This window comes from Octopus bimaculoides, chromosome 3, assembly GCF_046866305.1.
Source record: "Octopus bimaculoides isolate indiv1 chromosome 3, ASM4686630v1, whole genome shotgun sequence".
Classification (NCBI taxonomy): domain Eukaryota; kingdom Metazoa; phylum Mollusca; class Cephalopoda; order Octopoda; family Octopodidae; genus Octopus; species Octopus bimaculoides.
This window is the reverse complement of record NC_142930.1, coordinates 147,353,344-147,375,843: the sequence shown is the minus strand read 5'-3', so window position 1 is coordinate 147,375,843 and position 22,500 is coordinate 147,353,344. Positions and strand designations below refer to the sequence as shown.

The following is a 22,500-nucleotide window of genomic DNA, read 5'->3' as shown; positions in this document are numbered from 1 at the left end:
ACAGCTGCGTCAGGTTCGAGAAATTTCGATGACAGACCTATTTCAACTGTGTTCACTATCGGTAGTTGAATGAAAAGCTGGAATATCATAACGTGTCATAATGCTCAAATAACCTATACTTGGTGGAACTTTCCAAGTACTTTGTGGAATTTTCCATTTGGAGCTTATTATGTCGGCATTCCAAAAACTTTCAAAGGTTTTCGGATTTCGGAATTTCGGTTTTTTAATTGCACTATTATATATTGTTCATGGGTATATATATATGTATATATATATATATATATATATATATATATATATATATATATATATAGGTGAGAAAGTTGGTATGTAAAAGCACGTGGTTGGATGTATAAAAGATAAACAAGAGTGAAAAAACTACAGAAGGCTTGTGTTACATGGTTAAAGTATATATTTAAATTATGTCAGAAAAATGTTATAAAATTTTTTGGTATATAAACATTGTATTTGAAGAAATAACCGGTTTCGTGTTGTCTTTTCAAATTTCTCTATTTTATCGTAACGTGTCTTCGCTCCTGTATATATACATATATATATATATATATATATATATATATATATATATATATATATATATATATATATATATATACACACACACACACACACACACACACGCACACACACATATATATATATATATATATACACATATCAATTCTTTATTCAAGTACTCGGGCTCTTACACAGAGGGGACAGACACAACACCGCAGTGGGTACAAAAAAACATAAAACGAATAAAATGGAAAACTGAAAACAAATAATGTTATATTTCGGGATGATTTTTTTTTCCTTGTCAAATAAACACACTATAGTGCGTGTGTTTATTCAGCAAGAAAAAAAATAACCATCATACACACATACATATATATATATATATATATATATATATATATATATATATATATATATATATATATATATATATATATATATATATATACATATAGATACGTACAAAAACTAGCAACCGAAGGTGACTCTACACTGTGACTTCACCTGGAAGAAACTGCGGTGAAATCTTCACTCAAATCACAAGTTATCTTCAAAAAGCTGGGTTGTCTTTGATGAAAATAAATCCGTTCCATATTAAACAGTAACAAGATCACTTAGTTTTGTATATAAAAACATGGCAGCTCTTCAATTTTTCAGCTGCATCACAAGTTCAGCGATATTATATTCTTTTAATGTTGTTTAGAGCCTTAGGCTGTTTTGTAACCATAGATTCCAGTGGGTGTCATTCATTTCTCTGTGTAGCGATATTTGCAGTATCACACATACATATAAAAATACATACGTGCTCTCACTCTCTCTCGCACACACTCTCTCTCTCTCCTCTCTTTCTCTCTCTCTCCTTTCCATATATGTGTGTGTATGCGTGTGCATGTATATATAATTATGTGGGGGTGCATGCTTGTAAGTAGGTAGGTAGATAGATAGGTAGGTAGGTAGGTAGGTAGGTAGGTAGGCATGTACGTAAGTACGAGAGAACGTACGTGCGTACGTAGGTGTAAGTGTGTGTACTTTATTCCTTTATATGTTCCAGCCCAAAAGCTTGTGGCCATACTGGAGCAACGCCATTTTCATCACCTTTTCAATGGACGTTTTTATATAGTTGGATTTTGGTTTTATATAGTTGGATTTTGGCATCTAGGTCATTCCGTAGATGTTTAGTACTTACGTAGGCATGTATGTATGTATGTATGTATTATGCATGCATGTATGTATGCATGTATGTAAATAGGTATATCGCTCTGAATATCAACAGAATAGATATTCATCTATCTCCCCCTCTCTCTCTCTCTCTCTCTCTCTCTCACACACACACACATACACACACACACTCTATGCGCGTGCATAGAAGCGTATAAGAAGCATGTATATGCTATAGAAAATTTATTAGTTATATGTACGTATGCATGCATGCATGTATGTATTATGTATATATGTATAGTATTCGAGCATCTATATTAGAATATTTATAAGTGATACACACAACATATACACACACACACACACACACACACACACACACACTTGTAGGTAAGTATTATATTTATGTATATGTTTATAAGTATGTGTGTATGCTCGTGTGTGTTGCACACGTGGGAGAAAGAACACTCAACACATGTTATAGAATATAATTATTTATTTATACAGAGGTAGTGTTTCGCACTGTCGCTATTCGAAGATTACCGTTCACTAGTTTCTTTCAGATGAAATTTCGTGATAATGTTGTTGACACATTTTTTCGTATCAATTCTACAAATTTTCTCTGGTCATGTAGCCTTAATGGTTCCTATTTAATAAAAAGTTCTTATCTTCATATGGCACTGGTTCTCTTAAATTTTCAACAAGAAAAATCCAGGTATATTGTTTGCAACTTCCCACGTATTTTCTTCAAATGGATCTATCAAACCCATTTGTTGGCACTCCGTCGCTTACGACATCGAGGGTTCCAGTTGATCCGATCAACGGAACAACCTGCTCGTGAAATTAACGCGCAAGTGGCTGAGAACTCCACAGACACGTGTACCCTTAACGTAGGTCTCGGGGATATTCAGCGTGACACAGTGTGACAAGGCTGACCCTTTGAACCACAGGCACAACAGAAACGGGATGTAAGAGTGAGAGAAAGTTGTGGTGAAAGAGTACAGCAGGGTTCGCAACCATCCCCTGCCGGAGCCTCGTGGAGCTTTAGGTGTTTTCGCTCAATAAACACTCACAACGCCCTGTCTGGGAATCGAAACCGCGATCCTATGACCGCGAGTCCGCTGCCCTAACCACTGGGCCATTGCGCCTCCACTTTTCCCATTATAATCAATACAGAATACACTAATATAGCCCAACAATCTGGCGGTGCGCAAACTGTTTTGCTCGAATTAGTTACATTCACGCTTCAGAATACACAAGTAAAGCAGCTAACATTTGAAGATTATCGTATCGATAAAATTATCAGTAACAATTAAATCAAAAACAATTCTACTAATGATAAAGCTACTTACACAATATTTCACACAATTCATTTTATAATCAACGTTATAGGCTGGTGAATACAGCGAAGCTTTTACCTTAAACGAACTGCATGTTACACAAATTTCAATATTACTGCACAATAAGCTGCGGAACGTCTACAAAACAAAAGCCTTTGATTCCAGTTTAAAATCGTTACACAATTGCGGACACTATTTATCCTTCAATAGCGAAACGAATTTTACATCGCTTGAGTAATAGACTAATCGCTTCTCAGCCTTTTGACCAAAATCGAAGTATTGTATCTGCTCCTATCACTTTAATATTTGATATGTTCCTAATATGGAGCCTTCAATATTAAACTGATTTTTCTTTTTTGTTCTTCGGCGAAGATTTACTTTACTTCGGCTGACCTGATATAGTAGTATATGCACAATTTCAAACACTTTACACTTACTCATTTCAAGATTAATAAAATAACTAATAAGCACACAAAAATTCATAGAATGCCTGCAACTACCTTTAAAATTAACACTTATCTAATAGTGATTAATTTATTACACTAGATTTGACAGAATTCATTCTAAAATCAAAGCTATTACTCATATGTACAGCGAAGCGTCTAACTTGTACTTATTGAGAGTCATACAAATTTCACAATGTCTTTACAATATAATCTTCGATGGACATCTACAAGATAAAAGCAGGAAAAAATTAATTACAAGTATAAACCCATCTAACTCGTTTAATCGCTTCTCAACCTTTTTGGCTAAGATCAAAATGTAGTATTTGTTCTTATTGGCTTAATATCTGATATGATCCTTTTATGAGACCATCGATATTAAACTAATTTTTTAAATATTTGCGGCTAAGATTTTGGAGCTTGCTCGACCCCTGTCTGGGACTAACCTAGTATTGCAGTATGTTTAGGTGCGTGTGTGTGTGTGTACATATATATACATATATATATATATATATATATATATATATATATATATATATATATATATATACATATAAATATATATATATGGGAGAATTTACGAAAAAAACAACAACAGACGAGGACAGGTAGTGTAAACAACAAAAGGATGTATTAGTTTAACGCTCGGGAATAGAGAAAGTCTTTAACGTTTCGAGCTACGCTCTTCAACAGAAAGAATAAGGAGAAAACAAGGAGAAAAACACGGAGAAAAAAAATTGAATGTTGTGGTCAACACACACACACACACACACACACACACACACACACACACACACACATACACACACACACACGTATGTATATATACCAGTATAATCCAATTCAGCGAGCCACATTATTCATCTTGGTCAGCCATTTACAATTATTTCACACATCTCTACACTCGAAACTTCAAAGCTAAAATAATATTTTACGCAAACATATTGTTTCATTTTTCATTTCCCATCATAATCCTCTCACAATATAATACCTTAGCGCCATAGTCGTTGAGTCGCACAAAATTCCTTGCACTAATTAGACAGCAAATTTTTCACATTTCACAAGACGCACGTTGGCCCACATTTCATTATTGCAGTGATGAAAGGCGGTGAGCTGGCAGAGTCGTTAGCACGCCGGGCAAAATGCTAAGCGGTATTTCGTCTGTTTTCGTGTTCTGAGTTCAAATGCCACCGGGGGTCGACTTTGCCTTTCATTCTTTCGGAGTCGATAAATTAAGTACCAGTTACGCACTGGGGTCGATGTAATCGACTAGTCCCCTCACCAAAATTTCAGACCTTGTTACGCACTGATTACATCGACCCCAGTGCGTAACAAGGCCTGAAATTTAGGTGAGGGGAATCGACTAGACCCCTCACCAAAATTTCAGGCCTTGTGCCTATAGCAGAAAGGATTATTGCAGTGATGATCAATTCAAATCGTAACGCTCGGCAATGGATTTTATAGTCGGAAACTCAAAGAAGCCTGTAGTATATATGTGTGTGTGTATACTTGTCCTCCACCATCGTTTGACAACCGGTGTTGATTTGTTTATGCTCCCGTAACATTAGCGGTTCGGAAAAAGAGACCAATGAAACAAGTACCAAGCTTTAAAATAAATACTGGCGTCGGTTTGTTCTACTAAACGTCTCAATGCAGTGCCCCAGCATGACCACAGTCCAATGACTTTACAATTAATTGCTGTTGTTTCCATACAAACACGCGCGCGCACAGGCACGTGCAAGCACACACACACACACACACACACACTAATCATTCTTCAACAGTGAAACATTTTATATCGCCCGTGTAGTAATCATTTTATTGCCTCTCGGTCTTTTGGCTAAGATCAAAGCATAGTATCGCCCGTATGATAATTATCATATCGCTTCTCGGTCTTTCAGCCAAGATCAAAAGTGTAGTATCTTGTTATTAGCTTTATATCCGATATATTCCTAATTTGGCGAACTTCGATATTAAACTGATTTTTGATTACTGCCGATGTGTTGGAGCTTGCTCTAACTTTGCCACGAGTAGACCTGATTGATATTGCAGGACATCCAGGTGTTTGGTTACGTAACAGAGATATGAATAAAAGATAAATTACACTGAAAATTTTTCCAAACTTTCTCAAACTAATAACGCCATAATCAGATCGCATGCCGTATTTCTCAATTTTGAACTCTGACACTGTTCAAGCAACTTTCAACTACCAAACAACAATATATGCTTATTACCAGCGTCAATGAATTTCATAACTTCATCTCAGTCATTTTACACTCCTCTACAAGTCTGAAAAGAACCTTTACTTATTATTCAGTCCCCATAGTAATCCAAATACAATATCATACTTTAGCACAATCTGTGTAGCTTCGCATGAAATGCTTTACTCTCAGTCAATTGGCATTATATTCCCATTTCAAAATATGCAGTGTGGCTACTTTACATTGCATTATTGCAGAGTCGATAAAAAAATAATCAGTAAAATATGGGCAATATTCATAGAATGTTTGCTAATTTTCCGAAAATAAATATTTTTCTACAAGTGATAAATTAACCACTCAATATTTGTCATAACTATCAGAAAAAAAAAATGACAGAGAGAGAACAGCTCATAAATATAGCAAAGCTTCTACCTCTTCAGTGGGCATCTACAAAATTTCTCAAACTAATAACGCCATAATCAGATCGCATGCCGTATTTCTCAATTTTGAACTCTGACACTGTTCAAGCAACTTTCAACTACCAAACAACAATATATGCTTATTACCAGCGTCAATGAATTTCATAACTTCATCTCAGTCATTTTACACTCCTCTACAAGTCTGAAAAGAACCTTTACTTATTATTCAGTCCCCATAGTAATCCAAATACAATATCATACTTTAGCACAATCTGTGTAGCTTCGCATGAAATGCTTTACTCTCAGTCAATTGGCATTATATTCCCATTTCAAAATATGCAGTGTGGCTACTTTACATTGCATTATTGCAGAGTCGATAAAAAAAATAATCAGTAAAATATGGGCAATATTCATAGAATGTTTGCTAATTTTCCGAAAATAAATATTTTTCTACAAGTGATAAATTAACCACTCAATATTTGTCATAACTATCAGAAAAAAAAAATGACAGAGAGAGAACAGCTCATAAATATAGCAAAGCTTCTACCTCTTCAGTGGGCATCTACAAAATAAACGTATGAAAGCAGATTATTAATTATAGATCAAAGGAAAATATTTCTGATTTTACAACCGTTGAACTTAATTAATTTCAGGTATTTTTTTCTCGAAACACACGTCATTCAGCCTCCAGTTGCTTATCACATCTTATATCGGCCATGTAACACTCGTTTTATCGCTTCTCGGCCTTTTGGCTAAGATCAAAGTGTAGTATATGATATTATCAGATTAATATTTGATGTGTTCCTAATATTGGAACATCGATATTAAACTGTTTTTCTATTACTGGCGAAGGTGTTGGAGCTTGCTCTCCCTTTTCTACGTGTGGACATGTTATTGCAGTAAGGATAGGATTTAACCCACCTCCGCAACGGAAATATATACAGAAAACAAAATTAGAAGGAATATTTTTCCAAATCTTGTCAAACTAATAACCACTCATTCGAATCCCAAACAATAATTCTCAAACATCATCTATGTTTCCTTAAACTTTCACCTGCGACAAACAATTTTCCCCAATCAAACACTACAGATATATATCATCAGCATCAACAAACCAGACTATTTCATCTCAACCAGCCAACTACTATTATTTTACACACCTCTGCCCTCGATTCAACAAAGCCAAAATATATATATTTATATTTTACTCAAATATATCTACTAATTTTTTCAGTTCTCATAACCACTTGAACACTATTTATCATTAGCAGGATAGTTGTAGGTTTTCCCCCAAGTGTCTTGCACCCATTAGTCAACTCTCTTCACCCTTTCAAAACACACAGGGTGACCACTTTTCATTTTATCAATGCGGTGTTTGTAATAAAATAAATCAGTGAAATAAATCGTTTTTAATGGATTGAACTCGAAGTAGATAAAACTACAAATAAAACTATGTAAATATTAGGTTTAAACACCCCAGGCAGCCTTCGACTTTTTCTATCCAAAAGAGGTTTTGACGCAATATTTACACGTCATTGTCTATTGTTTTATTTACTTGCAGTTCAATCGTTAAAAACTATTTCACGTTTTCTCGAAGTTTGTAAATTCTTTTGACGTAAATAAGTCAGTAATATGAATAACATTCATAGAATTGTGTAAATTCCCATAAATTATACCTTTTTTAAGTACTAAATGTAATACTCGAAATTTGTCATGACTAATTTTTTAGATTATTTACGGCAGCTCGTAAATGTCAGTGATTCTCTAAGACTGTATATCTTGAATTTCACAGAAAATTTCAAACTTTCATTGCAATATATATAATTGCTCGGAAATGTATTCATCGATAGACATCTACAATACAAAGGCAGGAAAACATTAGATCTGTGCATATATATTTCCTATGAAGTTAATTCCCCATTCCACATCCATGCACCTTATTAATAGTAGATAACATCCACAAAACAAATAGCATTCATTTCACAACTACATCTCTCTATCATTCTTCTGATGGAGGAATAGCACCCGGAACCGCAAAACTCTTTCGCTTCTTTCTAAACGTTAAACTAATATAATGTTTCTTAAAACTTGTTTCTCCTGTATTCTACACACACATACATATATATATACACACACATATAAATAAATGTACAAAAATATATACATATATATGCATATGTATATATATATATATGTGTGTGTGTGTGGTGCATGTGGTGTGTATGCGTGTGGTGTGTGTGCGTCCACTTAAAAATGTATGTTGTTTTAGAACACAGAATACTGCGTTGGTGACCATGAGAGAACATCTCATATTGACTTGTGGCGCATATAAACACTCTTGATTATGTTCCGTTAACGATTTACACAAAATTGCTTTTATGCATCACAAGTCCATATCAGACACATACACACACACACGCATACACACACACACACATACACACACATGCACATGTACACGCACGCACGCACACACATACGCATACACACACACATACACACACACACATACGCACGCACATGTACACGCACACACGCGCGCGCACTCCATAGATATCAAAATCCTGGGAACTTTCACAGAAACAGTGATGTTGACAGGCTCTACCTAAGAAGAAATGAAGGTGGTAGAGGCCTGAGATCAGTGCAGATGGCCTTCGAATGCCGTATGGTATCACTCAGGCAGCACCTGCTGAACAACAACAGCAAAAATAAATATATAAATGCAGTGCTGAAAAGTGAAGTGAGCAACAATGTACGATTTGGCAGTGAGCTCCTGAAGAAACACTCTCTACCTGATGATCTGATTTTTTATTACCTATGCGGGCTAACATAGAGGGGAAAATACAATGTGATTGGGGTCACATACAATCGAATGATATAAAATGTTCATGTACAATGAAATCGAATGAATTACAACACAATAAATTACAAGCAATAAATTACAAACAATAAATCCCAAACAATAAATCACAAACCACAAACAATAAATCACACGATGAGGTGTTCAAAACAGGTATGCTCCGAGCCCTGTCTTTAGCACCGACTTACTGGTAGTCACTCAATCGTGCTCACGCAGGGCCTTTCACCCCCAACATGCGTACTACACGCGTCCATCGTTTTTTTAAATTCACTCTCTGACAAACACCTCATTTCCAGCCCCACCTTCATTTTCAAGGGAAAAGTGAACATTTTCACGAGGTCGAGGCTGGAGACGCAGGTATATGTTACGATACCTTTCATTCTCGACTTCCAAATCACTTCTCTCGCAATTGCTACTACTACGAGAAAACAATTCTTACCTTCTTTCGTCAAGAAATCCGGCGGGTTAATTTTTACAATTGACTCAGACGATAGCTGTATTCTTCTTCCATCAGACAATAGTTGTTCCGCATAAACCCATATTTCTGAAATACCCGGACACTGAACAATAGCGTGCAGGACGGTTTCCACGCCCTGCCCGCATCTTGGACAGGCCGTCGGCCCAGGGTGGCCGTGTCTCATGGCTTTATCCCGAACGAGTAGGGCTCTGCGGTAACACTGCCAGGCCAAAGACTTTTGGAAGTTATCCAGTGTCTTCGGCCCGAACGTTCTTCGGAACAGGCTGTCCAGCTGGTTATCATCGAGACCCAGCGTCCTTCCCAGGGCATCGTCATTTCCAGCCTCTTCCTGATGATCTATACAGCCCCAAAACAGCTGGGTTCTCTTACCTCAGAGAAGACCTGGGGGGGCGGAAGCATTCAGCATACAAAAAAAAAAGACAATGCATGGGGAAGTTTCCCGGAAGCTCGAAGAAGACAGTAGAATTGACACAAAGCGCTGCCTCTCTTGGAACAAGACCACTACATCACATTACACTTTAAAGGCTATGCGTTTTCAATCCAGGAACAGGATATTGTCACAAAGTACCTGGTGAACAAGAGAGACAGTGACGCTCTTGTAGTCCCAATGTGCAACCGCATGTGTATGCTATGTCATGTTTCTGTGGAAGACATCACGCATGTGATTAGCAACTGTCCTAAAATGTCATCACGGTACTACCTCCCTATGCGGCACGATGTTGTCGATAAAACAATTTACAATGCCACCCGCAAAGAAGACTGTCCTCAAATAAACTTAGAAAATCCCTCTGCTATGGAACACATATATAAACACCAACTCAAAGAATACTGGTGGAATATTCCCATCAAAATTTCTGTTAAATGTAAACATAACAGGCCGGATATTGTTGTTTGGGACAGTCGGGCAAAGGTATATACCATCATAGAGGTCAGCTGCCCTGGAGATGTAAATATCTCTTTGAAAATCAAAGAAAAAGAGGATATCTATGGACAACTCCTTCGAAACCTTCAGCTTCTATGTCCAGACTATGAATTCATATTCATACCAATAATAATTGGAGCACTAGGTTTTGTTAGTAAATGCTTAAAGGAGAATCTGGATGAACTGGGATTTTTAGAAAGAGAAACTGACTGGCTCTGTGCATGGAACAGTAAAAATGTGCAAGATTTTTCTCAAGTTCTAAACGGGAATTTGTCCGTTAACTACATCCCAAAGAGGGATCCTTGTATCTTTGTTGGAAACCGGCTTCCTCCTCAGTGGAAGATTTATAATTAAGAAATAGAAGAGACATACATACATAACTATTCTTTGGGGAAAACCACTGGATGATAATGTCTTATCCTATTCGATTGTCCCAGATTTCAAACAGGACGAGAAATCGTTGCCAATGAATCTACCTCTCATCTCAAATTATTTGAGAGAGTGGTGAAATCTCGAGTAACTCACTTTCGCGAAAGTAACAACCTGCATATTCTCTACCAGCTGGAATCTGCAATGGCAGAGACTGCCTGTCACAACTCCTGCTTCACTTTAATGGCATGCTAAAGGCTCTGGGAGAGGTCTCCAGGTTCCAGTGCAGATGTCATATACCTAGACTTCAGCAAGGTTGACCACAGCATCCTATTAAAGAAACTATCCTACATTCGAGACCGAGGGAAACTTAAAGCGGATTGAACGTTTAATGATGAACAGAACCCAGCATGTAATGATCGATGATGTTCCATCAAACTCAGCAAGTTATCAGTGGAGTTCTACAAGGCACTGTATCAGGACTACTCCTTTACATTATTTACATCAATGATATCATGACTTCATCGAATACAGCAGCATTAGAATTTTTGCAGATGACTAAGCTTCTGAAGATCGTCGACAGGGTAGGAGATAGGGCAACTCTCCATTCGGATCTGCTCGGGCAATGCTGATGAAATATGTTCCACGTCATGCAGATGATGTAGCGTTCACGGCAGCGTTGGAGAGGATAAAGTTTGAGCTTTTCTAGTCGACGCCAATAATCAAGGCCTGTCATGCCATCTATCTTTTTTGTAATTGCCCTTTGAGCTGCTTTAATTTTCATGATACTTTGTTTCGTGTGGTTAGACCACAGTAAACAAACAGTATTCAAGGTGGGGTCGGGCAAAAGTGGAGAAGAGAAGGATAATGGTGTGGATATCTCTCGACTGGAAAGTTTTGAGAATCCGGGAACACATTTTGCGGGCCATGTCAACTTTGCTGTTTATATGAGCCGCCCAGCTTATGTTGTTGTCCACAAATGCTCCCAACTCTCTGATGTTGTTGGATGCCATGAGAGTTTCATCTGAAGGGAGGGAGTATGGGAGTTTCAGAGTATCTTCTTTTATACATACATACATATATATATATATATATATATATATATATATATATTATCCGAAATATATTTAAATATATATATATATACATACATACATACATACATACATACACACATACATATATATATATAAATATATATATATATATATATATATATATATATATATATATATATATATATATATATATATATATATATATATATATATATATATATATAGTGTTTAATCCTTCCGAGAATTAAGATTGAGTGAATGTGGTGATCTCTAAGGTATGTTTGTTCCCAAACAACACTTATTTTAGTGCTGTTGACACCACTGGATTGAATGGTACTGCTCAGGTGTCGGAACCATACTGATATCCGTGGTGCAGCTGATGATGGAGATACGTTGGATTGTTGATATGGCTGTTATTGTATGTGTGGAATAGGTTCATCAGACATCCATTGGATATACATAATATATATATATATATATATATATATATATATATATACTTGGTGGCAATGCGTGGCGTTCGATCATATAATAACATATATGATATATAATTATATGCATATATCCATACATATATGTACATACCGACATCTATATGTATACATACAAGCATATATGGGTACAGGACATCACAAAAAACGTTAAACACAATGAGAAACGAAAACATAACGACGAAGACAGAAAACGAAATTTGTTTTGAACAACGAAAAAAACAAACAAACAGAGAAACGAGACATGCAACTTATAGAATATTACCCTTCTTCAGTTGTCCCTGCTCCATCTACTCCGCGTTTCGAAGGCAAGGACAATACGCGACTTCGCTGGAGCAGTCCTTCCCGCAAGCAAATTAATTCTTAAATCCCTCTGCTCCCTATCTCTCTCTCTCTGTTCCTCCCACGCGACCACCGCTCACACAACACCTTATTTTCCTGTTTCCTGACTTTCAACTATGTGTGTTGCCGTAAGGCTTCCGCTTTACATGCCAGCTTAGCTTAACTTGTCCTTTTAGTCGAAAGACACCTGTTGTTATTCTTGTTGTTTGTATTCGTAATCGTGTAACATTTTCTCCGTTTTCTCGGTTTTTTTTCTTCCGGCAGCGTTGTCGCACATATTCGCCAGCTTTCTTCCAAAAATTTTATGTTTGGGGGGCCTACCACTTTTGAGCAGTCTCAAGTGTAACAGACCGAAACTGTACTGATAATCGGAAGCTTGACTGATGAATAGAAAGCCACGAATGTTCCGTCCTGGTTTTCCTGCCTGTCTTTGTATCGTCCATCTGTCCGTGTGTCTTCATTGTCGTTCGTTACGTTCTTGTTCCGTTTTTTTAATATATATATATACACACACACACACACACACACACACACACACACATATATATATATATATATATATATATATATATACGCATACATTGGCACTCCGTCTCTTACGAGGTCGAGGGTTCCAGTTGATCCGATCAACGGAACAGCCTGCTCGTGAAATGAACGTTCAAGTGGCTGAGCATTCCACAGATACGTGTACCCTTAACGTAATTCTCGGGGATATTCAGCGTAACACGGTGTGACAAGGCTAACCCTTTGAATTACAGGCACAACAGAAACAGGAAGTAAGAGTGAGAGAAAGTTGTGGTGGAAGAGTACAGCAGGGTTCGCCACCATCCCCTGCATATATATATATATATATATATATATATATATATATATATATATATCGAAATGGGGAGCAGATAGACAACCGACAACTGATGAAGGGTCATTCTTTCTTTACTTGTCTTTTTTTCTCTCGTTATTTGCGTATTTAACTCATTTGCTTTCGTATTTCACGTTGTTTCCTGTTGGTGACGTCCTGTACCCATATATGCATGTGCGTGTGTGTGTGTGTGTGTGCGTGTGTGTGTGTGTATACGACGGGCTTCTTTCAGTTTCCCTCTACTAAATCCACTCACAAGGCTTTGGTCAGCCCGAGGCTATAGTAGAAGACACTTTCCCAAAGTGCCACGCAGGAACCCGGAACTATGTGGTCGTGATGCAAGCTTCTCAGCACACAACCACGCCTGCGCTTGTGTATGCATGTAGTGAGTGCTTTTTCCTCCTGTTTTTTCAAATGTGCGTGCATTTCTCTCTTTCTTTCTGTCTCCCTCTCCGTCTCTCTTTCTGTCTCTTTCTCTCCCCCTCTCTCTTTCTTTCTGTTTCTTTCTCTCTCCACCTCTCTCTCTGCTTGTATCTTTATGTATGTGTTTGTCTGACTGTCTCCTCTCTATAGTTTGTCCTAACAGAACACCTACGTTTAAGTAGGCGTAAATATTACTCCCGGTATTAATACTGCCTCTGTCGCTGATATATATAAAACATACAATGAAACATAAAAGAAAGCATGATTTTATTTAACAGATTGTTACAAATTAATACACTTCAAAAGCGGAGAATGTTTAATTTTTATCAATATACTTAAAAAAGTAAAGAACAAAACTAGTTTTAACACACCGTACGCAACAACTATTTCAAAAATATACGTTTTTTTGGTAATTCCAGATTTCTGAAAGCCGGATAAGTGCTCCGACACTAATACATATTCCTGCGTAATGTGCAAGGGAGATAAATTAACCTATAATTAACTCCCTTGAGCAAAAAAAAAAATCATTGGGTTACATTTTTTAAATAACTAGTTTTTTTTATTGTTGAATCTCATAACACACCAGGAAGTTATAGCATCGATATTTATTATTTTTTTTACTTTATGGGACTAATACCTATATACTTTTTCCATACAGTGCATTAAATATTTATTTTCCCCTTTACATGTTTTCGCCATGAGTTGTCTACCTTGAAGTCCTGGACACGTTTTGAAAATGAATCAAGCTTTAAATAATTCTGGATACCGTCACACTTAGAATTTGTAGTTGTTATTTATTAATTTACTTACGTAAGTATTGGAAATTATTTTTAATGTGTCTATAAACAAAAAATAAGTTATATTTACTTTTATGATTTGAAATATAATTACATATATTTATTTCTATAACCTGGGTTCGTTATTCTTTGTCCATTGTACGGTCTGTTGTGGCAACGGTTTGTTTGAAAATTACGATTTAGTTTTAATAATAATTTCTCCATTATAAAGTCATTTAAACTTGTAAATAATGAGTTTTATTGAGTTTAACAAGCGGAAATAATACAGTATGGGACATAAATGAGACTGCAACATTTAGTTTTGTCATACTATGATGAGTGCATATCCGGCATCGAGTAAACTTCTGTGGTCGCACGTCTTGCTAGAAATAGCAGTCGAATCTTCAAACCCTACCCTGATCGTCTTGGGAAAGAAGGATACATTAGGTATTTCAGTCATGGATGTACTGCGTCTGGAGAAAAAAATTGAGTCGAAGCTAAATAATAACAATCAGACAGATCTGAGGTTAATAACAACTAAAACAACAATACCGACTCTTTCATACTTCCAGGTCCTGTATTGTAACTATTGGTAACAGATCCGAGTTCATTCAGTTTACTCTACGCTTTCTTTATAAAAGTGTAGAACTTCGAGGGACATCTATTCCAGAATTTCACCAAAATATTGATTTCATTCCGTGTGTTATTTAGTTATACGTCTTTACGTTTTAAGTTCAAATCCCGCTACGGTCAAATTTGCCTTCATTCATTCACAGCCTGTCTCTCGCTCGGCATCGATAACAGGAAAGGGCTATCATGAAGTACACGACCAAAACGTTTTGTGAAAAAGTCGAGTTTAACATTATGAAGTTATGGTAATTAAAGTTCTGTTGTCCGAACTTGTTTCTTTCAATATATATACATATATAAATATACACACACAGCCAGCCGCAATGTGTTGAAATGTACACATTTTGGGCCGCATGCATCCTAATAACTAAATAAAATAGCAGTTGAGAACTTATATATAAAATACCTGAGATCTAAATGGAATTATAATTAAAAGTATTAACTTATTTTATTAACACGTTTTATCTTCGAACACTTCAGCGGCGTGCAAAATCTTCCGTGTCACTTTTCAAAATAATTTTTAAAATCTTTTATCACCGAAAACCTCAACAATGTTTCCAAATACTACAAGGGAATATGTTAAAAGTGCTATGTTGTTTACATTACGTTGTAACTCATTTTCCATCTTTAATTAACGAAATAACAAAAACAATCTATGTATCCTAGCGGAATACAAACTAAATATTACTTTCACTTTATTTTAAACGGAAACTAATTTAATTCTATTTGCCAACATAAAGTGGCAGTCCTGATTAGGACAATTTTACTACCTTTTTTAACACCAGGAAAACATCTTTTCCATCTGGCTACTGACGCACAACTGCGTCCTTATTCTTCAATACTTCTCGCTCAGAGATTTAAAACTAATTATTTTCCTCCTTAATTTAATTCTACTTTTTACTTATGAATATTTTGAATATTTGTCGTTTGTATATGTGTATAATGTATTAATGCGTTTACTTTTTTTTAATATAGTATTTAAATTATGCATTTTAATGTTTCTTTTAAGTATATCTTAATTTTGTGTTTGGGAAGGGTATAGAAAACTAAGTTTTGTCTTCTAATTGTTTGGATAATCGCTCACTATATTAAAATCCTATTTTACTTTTAATATAGGTTGAGATCTAATCAAAGTGTTTGAATGCATGTTGTGCTATTACGTACGCACATAGGCATACAATTTTTCTTTTTTTTTACTTGCTGCATCTGGAGGAAGGAATGGTTTTCGTATTTATACAGGCCCTCTTTGACAGGTTATTTGATGCTTTTGTGAGTCAACATCTGCCAGAATGACGTCCTAAGAAGGAAGGAAGAACTGGGCATAGTGATTAATGCGGGGCCTGCCTGGGGAGTTGGACACAACAAGGCTGGTGGGAGATGAAGAACAGTCACTTCCAAAGGCCATTATAGTAGCAGTAAAAAAGGCACAGAGAGGCGACAACATGCCTTGTGGGCAAGGGGTTAGGACACGTCTATAAATGACTCCAGGAATTCCTGCTAACACTGTCACCTCCAAAGAGCAAAGTCCATTATAATAGCAGTAGAAAAGGCACAGAGAAGAGAAAGCATGCTTTGTGAGCAAGAGGTTAGGGCACATCTATGAGTGATTTTATGCCAATCAGTCAGGTAACCCTTTTTGTCCAACACATCTGTGTGTTGAACAACAATGCTGTCACAGATGGAAGAGCTAATACTCCATTCTGAGATCTCCTAAGTTTTATAGAATATCAATAATTTAGAGTTGGGGAGGGGAAATTATCATCTGACCAGTCTTTGGAATATGACTATAGTTATGTTAATGATGTTCATTTACCAGGGATAGATCCTCAGTCTAAGTGAGACCCAATAATTGAAGTGATTTAGAATGCTGAGAACTGCTCATGATTGAAAAAAGGTGTGGAGTTGGCTGCAAAGCAGACGGTGATGGTGGAGGCTTTCTCTGTAAGAGTACTGCTCACAGAACAATCTGTATTATGAAGTGAAGAGAAAGAGAAGGCTTGGATTGATTACAGGATCCAATGTGTCCAAAGACTGCATAATGCTCCAATGTCTACTTTAGTATAGTTTGTATGGCTGGATCCCCCTTTCTAATGCCAACCATTTTACAGCATGTACTGAGTGCTTTTTTTGTGCCATCGGCATTATTTAAATCATCTTGCAGTTTTGCAAGAGTGCAAATCCCAAAGGAGGAGGTGACTTTAGTATAAGTCGTGAAGGCAGATCTGGTTCTTGTAGAAGAACTGCATGGTTATTCACATTTAGTAGAGGATGGAGAGAATGATCAGTCGAAGCTGTGACCAGATAGACAGTGGCAATGAGATGTCCACATGGCCCCTCAAGGCGCGAGCTGAGTAGAAGAGGATGGTTGAGGTGTTTGCAAGATTGTATGGGGAGCAGAAGATGAGGCGATGTAAAAAAAAGTTGAGTTGGGTTGAAGGAAGTCATGAGATGGGGAAGATTGGGGAATGCAGAAGAGACCAGGTGGAGACAGAGCATAGCAAGATGGTAGCGATGTTCGTTTACCCAAGCTAGCATAGGTTAGCCCAGTGTTTCTCAACCATTTTTTACCTATGAATTGAATCCCTTTGGTTACTATTTGATTCCAGTGGATCCCACCCATAACCATTCAATGTTTAAAATCTGGTTTTGTACATCCTTCTTTCAAAATTTCTATTTTGTTTTTCGCACAATCACTTGTGTATATTTGCAATAAGCACTTGCTGAGAGAACATGTTTCATTGACCAGAAACATGTTAAACTATGTAAAACATGTGACCTTGTGTACCCCAACACTGTATACAGAATTGTTTGAGTTGTTCCCACAATGGTTGCACGCTGTTTACATGAAGGAATGCACGGTTGAGCCACAGCTATTGATTCCAAACTGAAATATCCCATGACATGTTGTTTCCAAGCACTTCCTTGCCAATCCCACCCCCTTTACCACATCATTTCTCTTGTAGATTTTTCTCATGCGGAATCCATCACATAGATGTAATTCTTATGTCTGCTAATTGTTCAGCATGGTAGCAGCAACACCAATAGCCGCAAAGGAGAGTATATCCACTGACAGCTTTTTGGTGTGTTCAAGAATCACATCCCCCCCACACACACACACACACACTTTTCCATGACAAGGTTAGGGCCTGGAATCTTTCAAACAGATGCACGACACGTCACTTAGTCGAAGTAGCCCTTCATTTACTCCACAAATGTTTTGTTGTCAATGCTGCACTTCCCTGTATCACATGTTTCAACTTAACTGTACCATATATACAAACTATGCCAATTAAATCCCAGCAACGCCCGGTATGTCTGCTAATATATATATATATGAATTCTTTTTTTTTTGTTCATAAACTATAAGAATTTTCTTGTTCACAGATCCGACATTTGTTTTTCTAGATTGTATTGATATTATTTATCTTAGGGATTAGTGACAACAAGGTGAATAAAAGGAAGAAGACAAGGAGAAACAGGAAAAATTGTTTGGCATGATGAATAGACAAGTAGCTGGAAGGCATAGCATGGTCGGAAGGAGGGAGATTTCAGGATACAAGTGAAGACACGGAAGATAGAATCAGTGAGACAATAGAGTTAGTGGAGAGAATGACAATGAAAAAAAATAACAAGTTTTGATTTTTTATTCAAGTTAAGAGAATTAAGTGGTTTATTATATATTCTTAAAATTTTTTGATGATGAAGATTAAACCAACAGAGAGCCAATAATAATGGTAATAATATATTCTTTTTATTTGCCACATTTACAACAAAAGTATAAACATTACAATACCATACAAAACTATTCTGTTTGCTTAGTAACTTTGTGGTAATGAATTCGATCCCACTATACAGCATCTTGAACAATAACCTCAGGTTTATAGATGTGATATGAAAAGGATTCTACTATAGCCATTGGCTGTTCAATACCCTGAAATGTGGTAGATAGAAACACACGTATATATATATATATATATAACATAGTTGTTGGCATTCCGTCGCTTACGACGTTGAGCGTTCCAGTTGATCCGATCAATGGAACAGCCTGCTTGTGAAATTAACGTGCAAGTGGCTGAGCACTCCACAGACACGTGTACCCGTAACATAGTTCTCGGGGATATTCAGCGTGACACAGTGTGACAAGGCTGACCCTTTAAATTACAGGCACAACAGAAACAGGAAGTAAGAGTGAGAGAAGGTTGTGGTGAATGAGTACAGCAGGGTTTGCCACCATCCCCTGCCGGAGCCTCGTGGAGCTTTAGGTGTTTTCGCTCAATAAACACTCACAACGCCCAGTCTGGGAATCGAAACCGCGATTCTGCTGCCCTAACCACTGGGCCATTGCGCCTCCACACATATAATATAATACATAATATATATATACTTATATATGATATTTATTATATCCCTTCATTGGAAATGGTGATATATATATATCACCCACTACAGTCTCAGAGTGGTTGGCATTAGGAAGGGTATCCAGCTGTAGAAATTCTGCCAGATCAGATTGGAGCCTGGTGCAGCCTTCTGGTTCACCAGTCCTCAGTCAAATCATCCAACCCATGCTAGCATGGAAGGCGGATGTTAAACGATGATGATGATGAGATAGCCACATCTGGAATGACTTTGAATCATAAGTCTATTTGATCAGAGTTTATGTAGAGCTAAATACCACAATACAAGCCGTTGAGCGAGCAAACTGAAATTGTAGCCAAATCTCCCTCAAAATCCATTTTAGAATCTTATGTTAAAGAGTGTTGTAGGTTCCCTACATCCATAAGAAGAAAGACAGGGTGGTCACAGATGGAGAACTTATGATTATAGATTTGATTGTCAAGACATGTGGCCTGATGGCTAGAGTTGCACTAAAAATCTTATGATCATGATTCCAATATCCCAACTAGGCCATGCATTGTGTTATGTTCTTCAGCAACACACTTCATTTCATAACGCTCCAGTCCACTCAGCTGTAAACAAGTCCCAGCAATAACTGGTGAGTTAACCTAGTGAAGGACTTCCATCCCATTGAGGAAAAGAGGGACATTGTAGTAATTTCACTCACTCATATACCACAAAGATCAGGTTAAGTCAGGCTTTATGAGTCTTAAAACTCATGATAGAGCTATAGGTTTGATAGATCAATATTGACTGATGTTGTTGGTAGTGGTAGTGGTGAAGGTGGTGGTGGATAAACACTACCAACAACAACAACAACGACATTAAGGACATGAATAATTCGATCCAATTCACTTTAAGACATGTCTCCCAAAGATTCTCTGTCATTTATTATCCTCTTATATATTATAGATGTGTGTTCTTTCTCTTCACACTTTAATTTTCTTCACAGTATATGACGTCATTATGTTACCTTCATGATTTGCATAGCGTGCAGGTGTGTGTATATTTATATATATATATGTGTGTGTGTGTTTATATATATATAGATAGATACATATATCCCTCCTCCTCCCAGGAAAATAATTTCACCACCACCATTGTCTCCCATGGCAATCTACTGTTGACTGACTCCTCTTAGTTGAGTTGGTGTACTTGCAACACTCTCATCTCTTGTCAGCACTTCTAATCTACTTAGCTTGGATTAGGAACTAAAAGTTTTCTAGTGACCTTCCCCACTCCTCATATGCAGTGTATATAACGCGTGTGTGTGTATACCTCTCAGCCCTCCAACACTTCCTTGACCGCCGCCCTGACCCCACACCTAGCACCTCTACCCTGCTTCGTCTGGCAGAACTCATCCTCACCCTTCTCTGGGGTCGCGATGGGAACGAGAATGGGTCCCAATTATGCCAACCTCTTTGTTGGTTACATTGAGGCCCAAGTATTCTCCCAATTCTCCGGTCCGACCCCAGAACTATACGGTCGCTACATAGATGACTGTATAGGAGCCACCTTCCTCTCCCGCGAACAGCTCTGCCTTTTCATCTCCTTCCTCTCTAACTTCCACCCTGCTCTTGACTTTACTTCTACCATCTCTGACACCTCTGTTAACTTCCTCGACATCTCTCTTTCCATCAACCCCCCTTCCAACTCTAACTACCTCCGCCTTCTTCAAACCCACTGACTCCCACCTCTACCTCAACTTCTCCTCCTCCCATCCATTCCACACCAAACGGGCCATCCCCTACTCCCAGTTCCTCCGCCTCCGACGTTTGTGCAGCCTGGACCAGCGTTTCGAGACCCAGTCCCAGTATCTTGCTCGTCTGTTCATGCATCGAGGATACCTCTCCCACCTTGTCCAATCCGCCCTCGCCCGCGCTCGTCGAATCGACCGCACCACCGCCCTCTCTCCTCGCCCACACCAATCCCCTAACCGTACCCCCTTACCACTCCGTTTCCTCCCTGCCACCCTACCCCCACCCGGCTCCTTCCCGTGCTCCAGATCCCGCTGTCACACCTGCCCCTTCATCACCAACACTACCTCTGTCACAGGGTCGAACCTACACACTCTTCACATTCCACACAGCTTCACCTGCACCTCCTCCAACCTAATTTACTGCATCAAATGCAACCCATGCAACCAACTCTACGTGGGGCAGACAGGCCGCCGGCTGGCCGACCGTTTCACCGAACACCTAAGGGACGTTCGGCTAGGTTCGGACTCCCCCGTCGCCCGTCACTTCCACTTGGCCAATCACTCCCCCTCTAACATCTCCGTTTTCGGCCTCGCCCTGCACCATGGGTCCACTCCCTCGCGACTCCACTTGGAGCAACGCTACATTTTCAACCTTAATTCTTCTTTCTCCTTCGGACTCATCGCAGCCCTCTCTTCCTTATGACTCTCCCCTTTACGTCCCTGCAACACTTTTCTTTATTTTTATTTTTTTACCCCCCCCCCCTCGTCCCCTTTACATTATATCCATTATTCTCTTGTTATTACACTCACTACCTTTTTCCACTTTTTATCTCACCCCTTCCTACACGCACACATACCCACACACAAAAAATACACGCACCCATACACACACATGTAAACACACCTACACCCAACACACCACACACACACAACACATGCATGCACTTACACGCTCAGACTCGCCCACACACTTATACAAACGACATACACACGCACACTTGCGCATACACACACACGCTAACAATCACGCAAACACACACACACACACCCAAGCATACACACCCTTGCACACATAACCCACATATACCCCCATTCACAAATACCTCCCACACACCTTACAT

General features: G+C 38.0%; 2 protein-coding genes, 3 non-coding genes and 1 pseudogene across 13 annotated transcripts in view; 5 read left to right on the top strand and 1 right to left on the bottom strand.

The window, feature by feature from the left end:
- Positions 1 to 4,459, bottom strand: part of LOC149136758 (uncharacterized) — a 33,344-nt gene extending 28,885 nt beyond the window's left edge. The window contains exons 1-3 of the mRNA XM_089348419.1: positions 4,439 to 4,459; positions 3,664 to 3,684; positions 3,027 to 3,152 (exon numbers count right to left, since the gene is read on the bottom strand). Of these exons, the coding sequence (XP_089204545.1) occupies positions 3,027 to 3,152; positions 3,664 to 3,684; positions 4,439 to 4,459 (168 nt within the window). The remainder of the gene's footprint in view (positions 1 to 3,026; positions 3,153 to 3,663; positions 3,685 to 4,438) is intronic.
- On the top strand, positions 3,260 to 3,412 carry LOC128247437 (U2 spliceosomal RNA; annotated as a pseudogene).
- On the top strand, positions 3,743 to 3,939 carry LOC128247433 (U2 spliceosomal RNA). The gene has a single exon (XR_008263820.2). It is a non-coding gene; the product is annotated as a U2 spliceosomal RNA (small nuclear RNA).
- Positions 4,460 to 5,338: 879 nt separating the features above from the next.
- LOC128247435 (U2 spliceosomal RNA) lies at positions 5,339 to 5,535 on the top strand. The gene has a single exon (XR_008263822.2). It is a non-coding gene; the product is annotated as a U2 spliceosomal RNA (small nuclear RNA).
- A 1,274-nt stretch (positions 5,536 to 6,809) lies between these two features.
- LOC128247432 (U2 spliceosomal RNA) lies at positions 6,810 to 7,003 on the top strand. The gene has a single exon (XR_008263819.1). It is a non-coding gene; the product is annotated as a U2 spliceosomal RNA (small nuclear RNA).
- Positions 7,004 to 13,828: 6,825 nt separating this feature from the next.
- Positions 13,829 to 22,500, top strand: part of LOC106879193 (structure-specific endonuclease subunit MUS81) — a 52,867-nt gene continuing 44,195 nt past the window's right edge. For 4 of the 9 annotated variants that reach the window (XM_089349782.1, XM_089349780.1, XM_089349778.1 and 1 more), the window contains exon 1: positions 18,879 to 19,019. In XM_089349782.1, coding sequence (XP_089205908.1) covers positions 19,017 to 19,019 — 3 coding nt within the window. In that variant the 5' untranslated portion in view covers positions 18,879 to 19,016. Of the gene's footprint in view, positions 14,690 to 15,413; positions 15,531 to 18,878; positions 19,020 to 22,500 lie in introns of those variants that run through there. The other 5 variants (XM_089349779.1, XM_089349777.1, XM_089349783.1 and 2 more) reach the window with 5 other exon arrangements.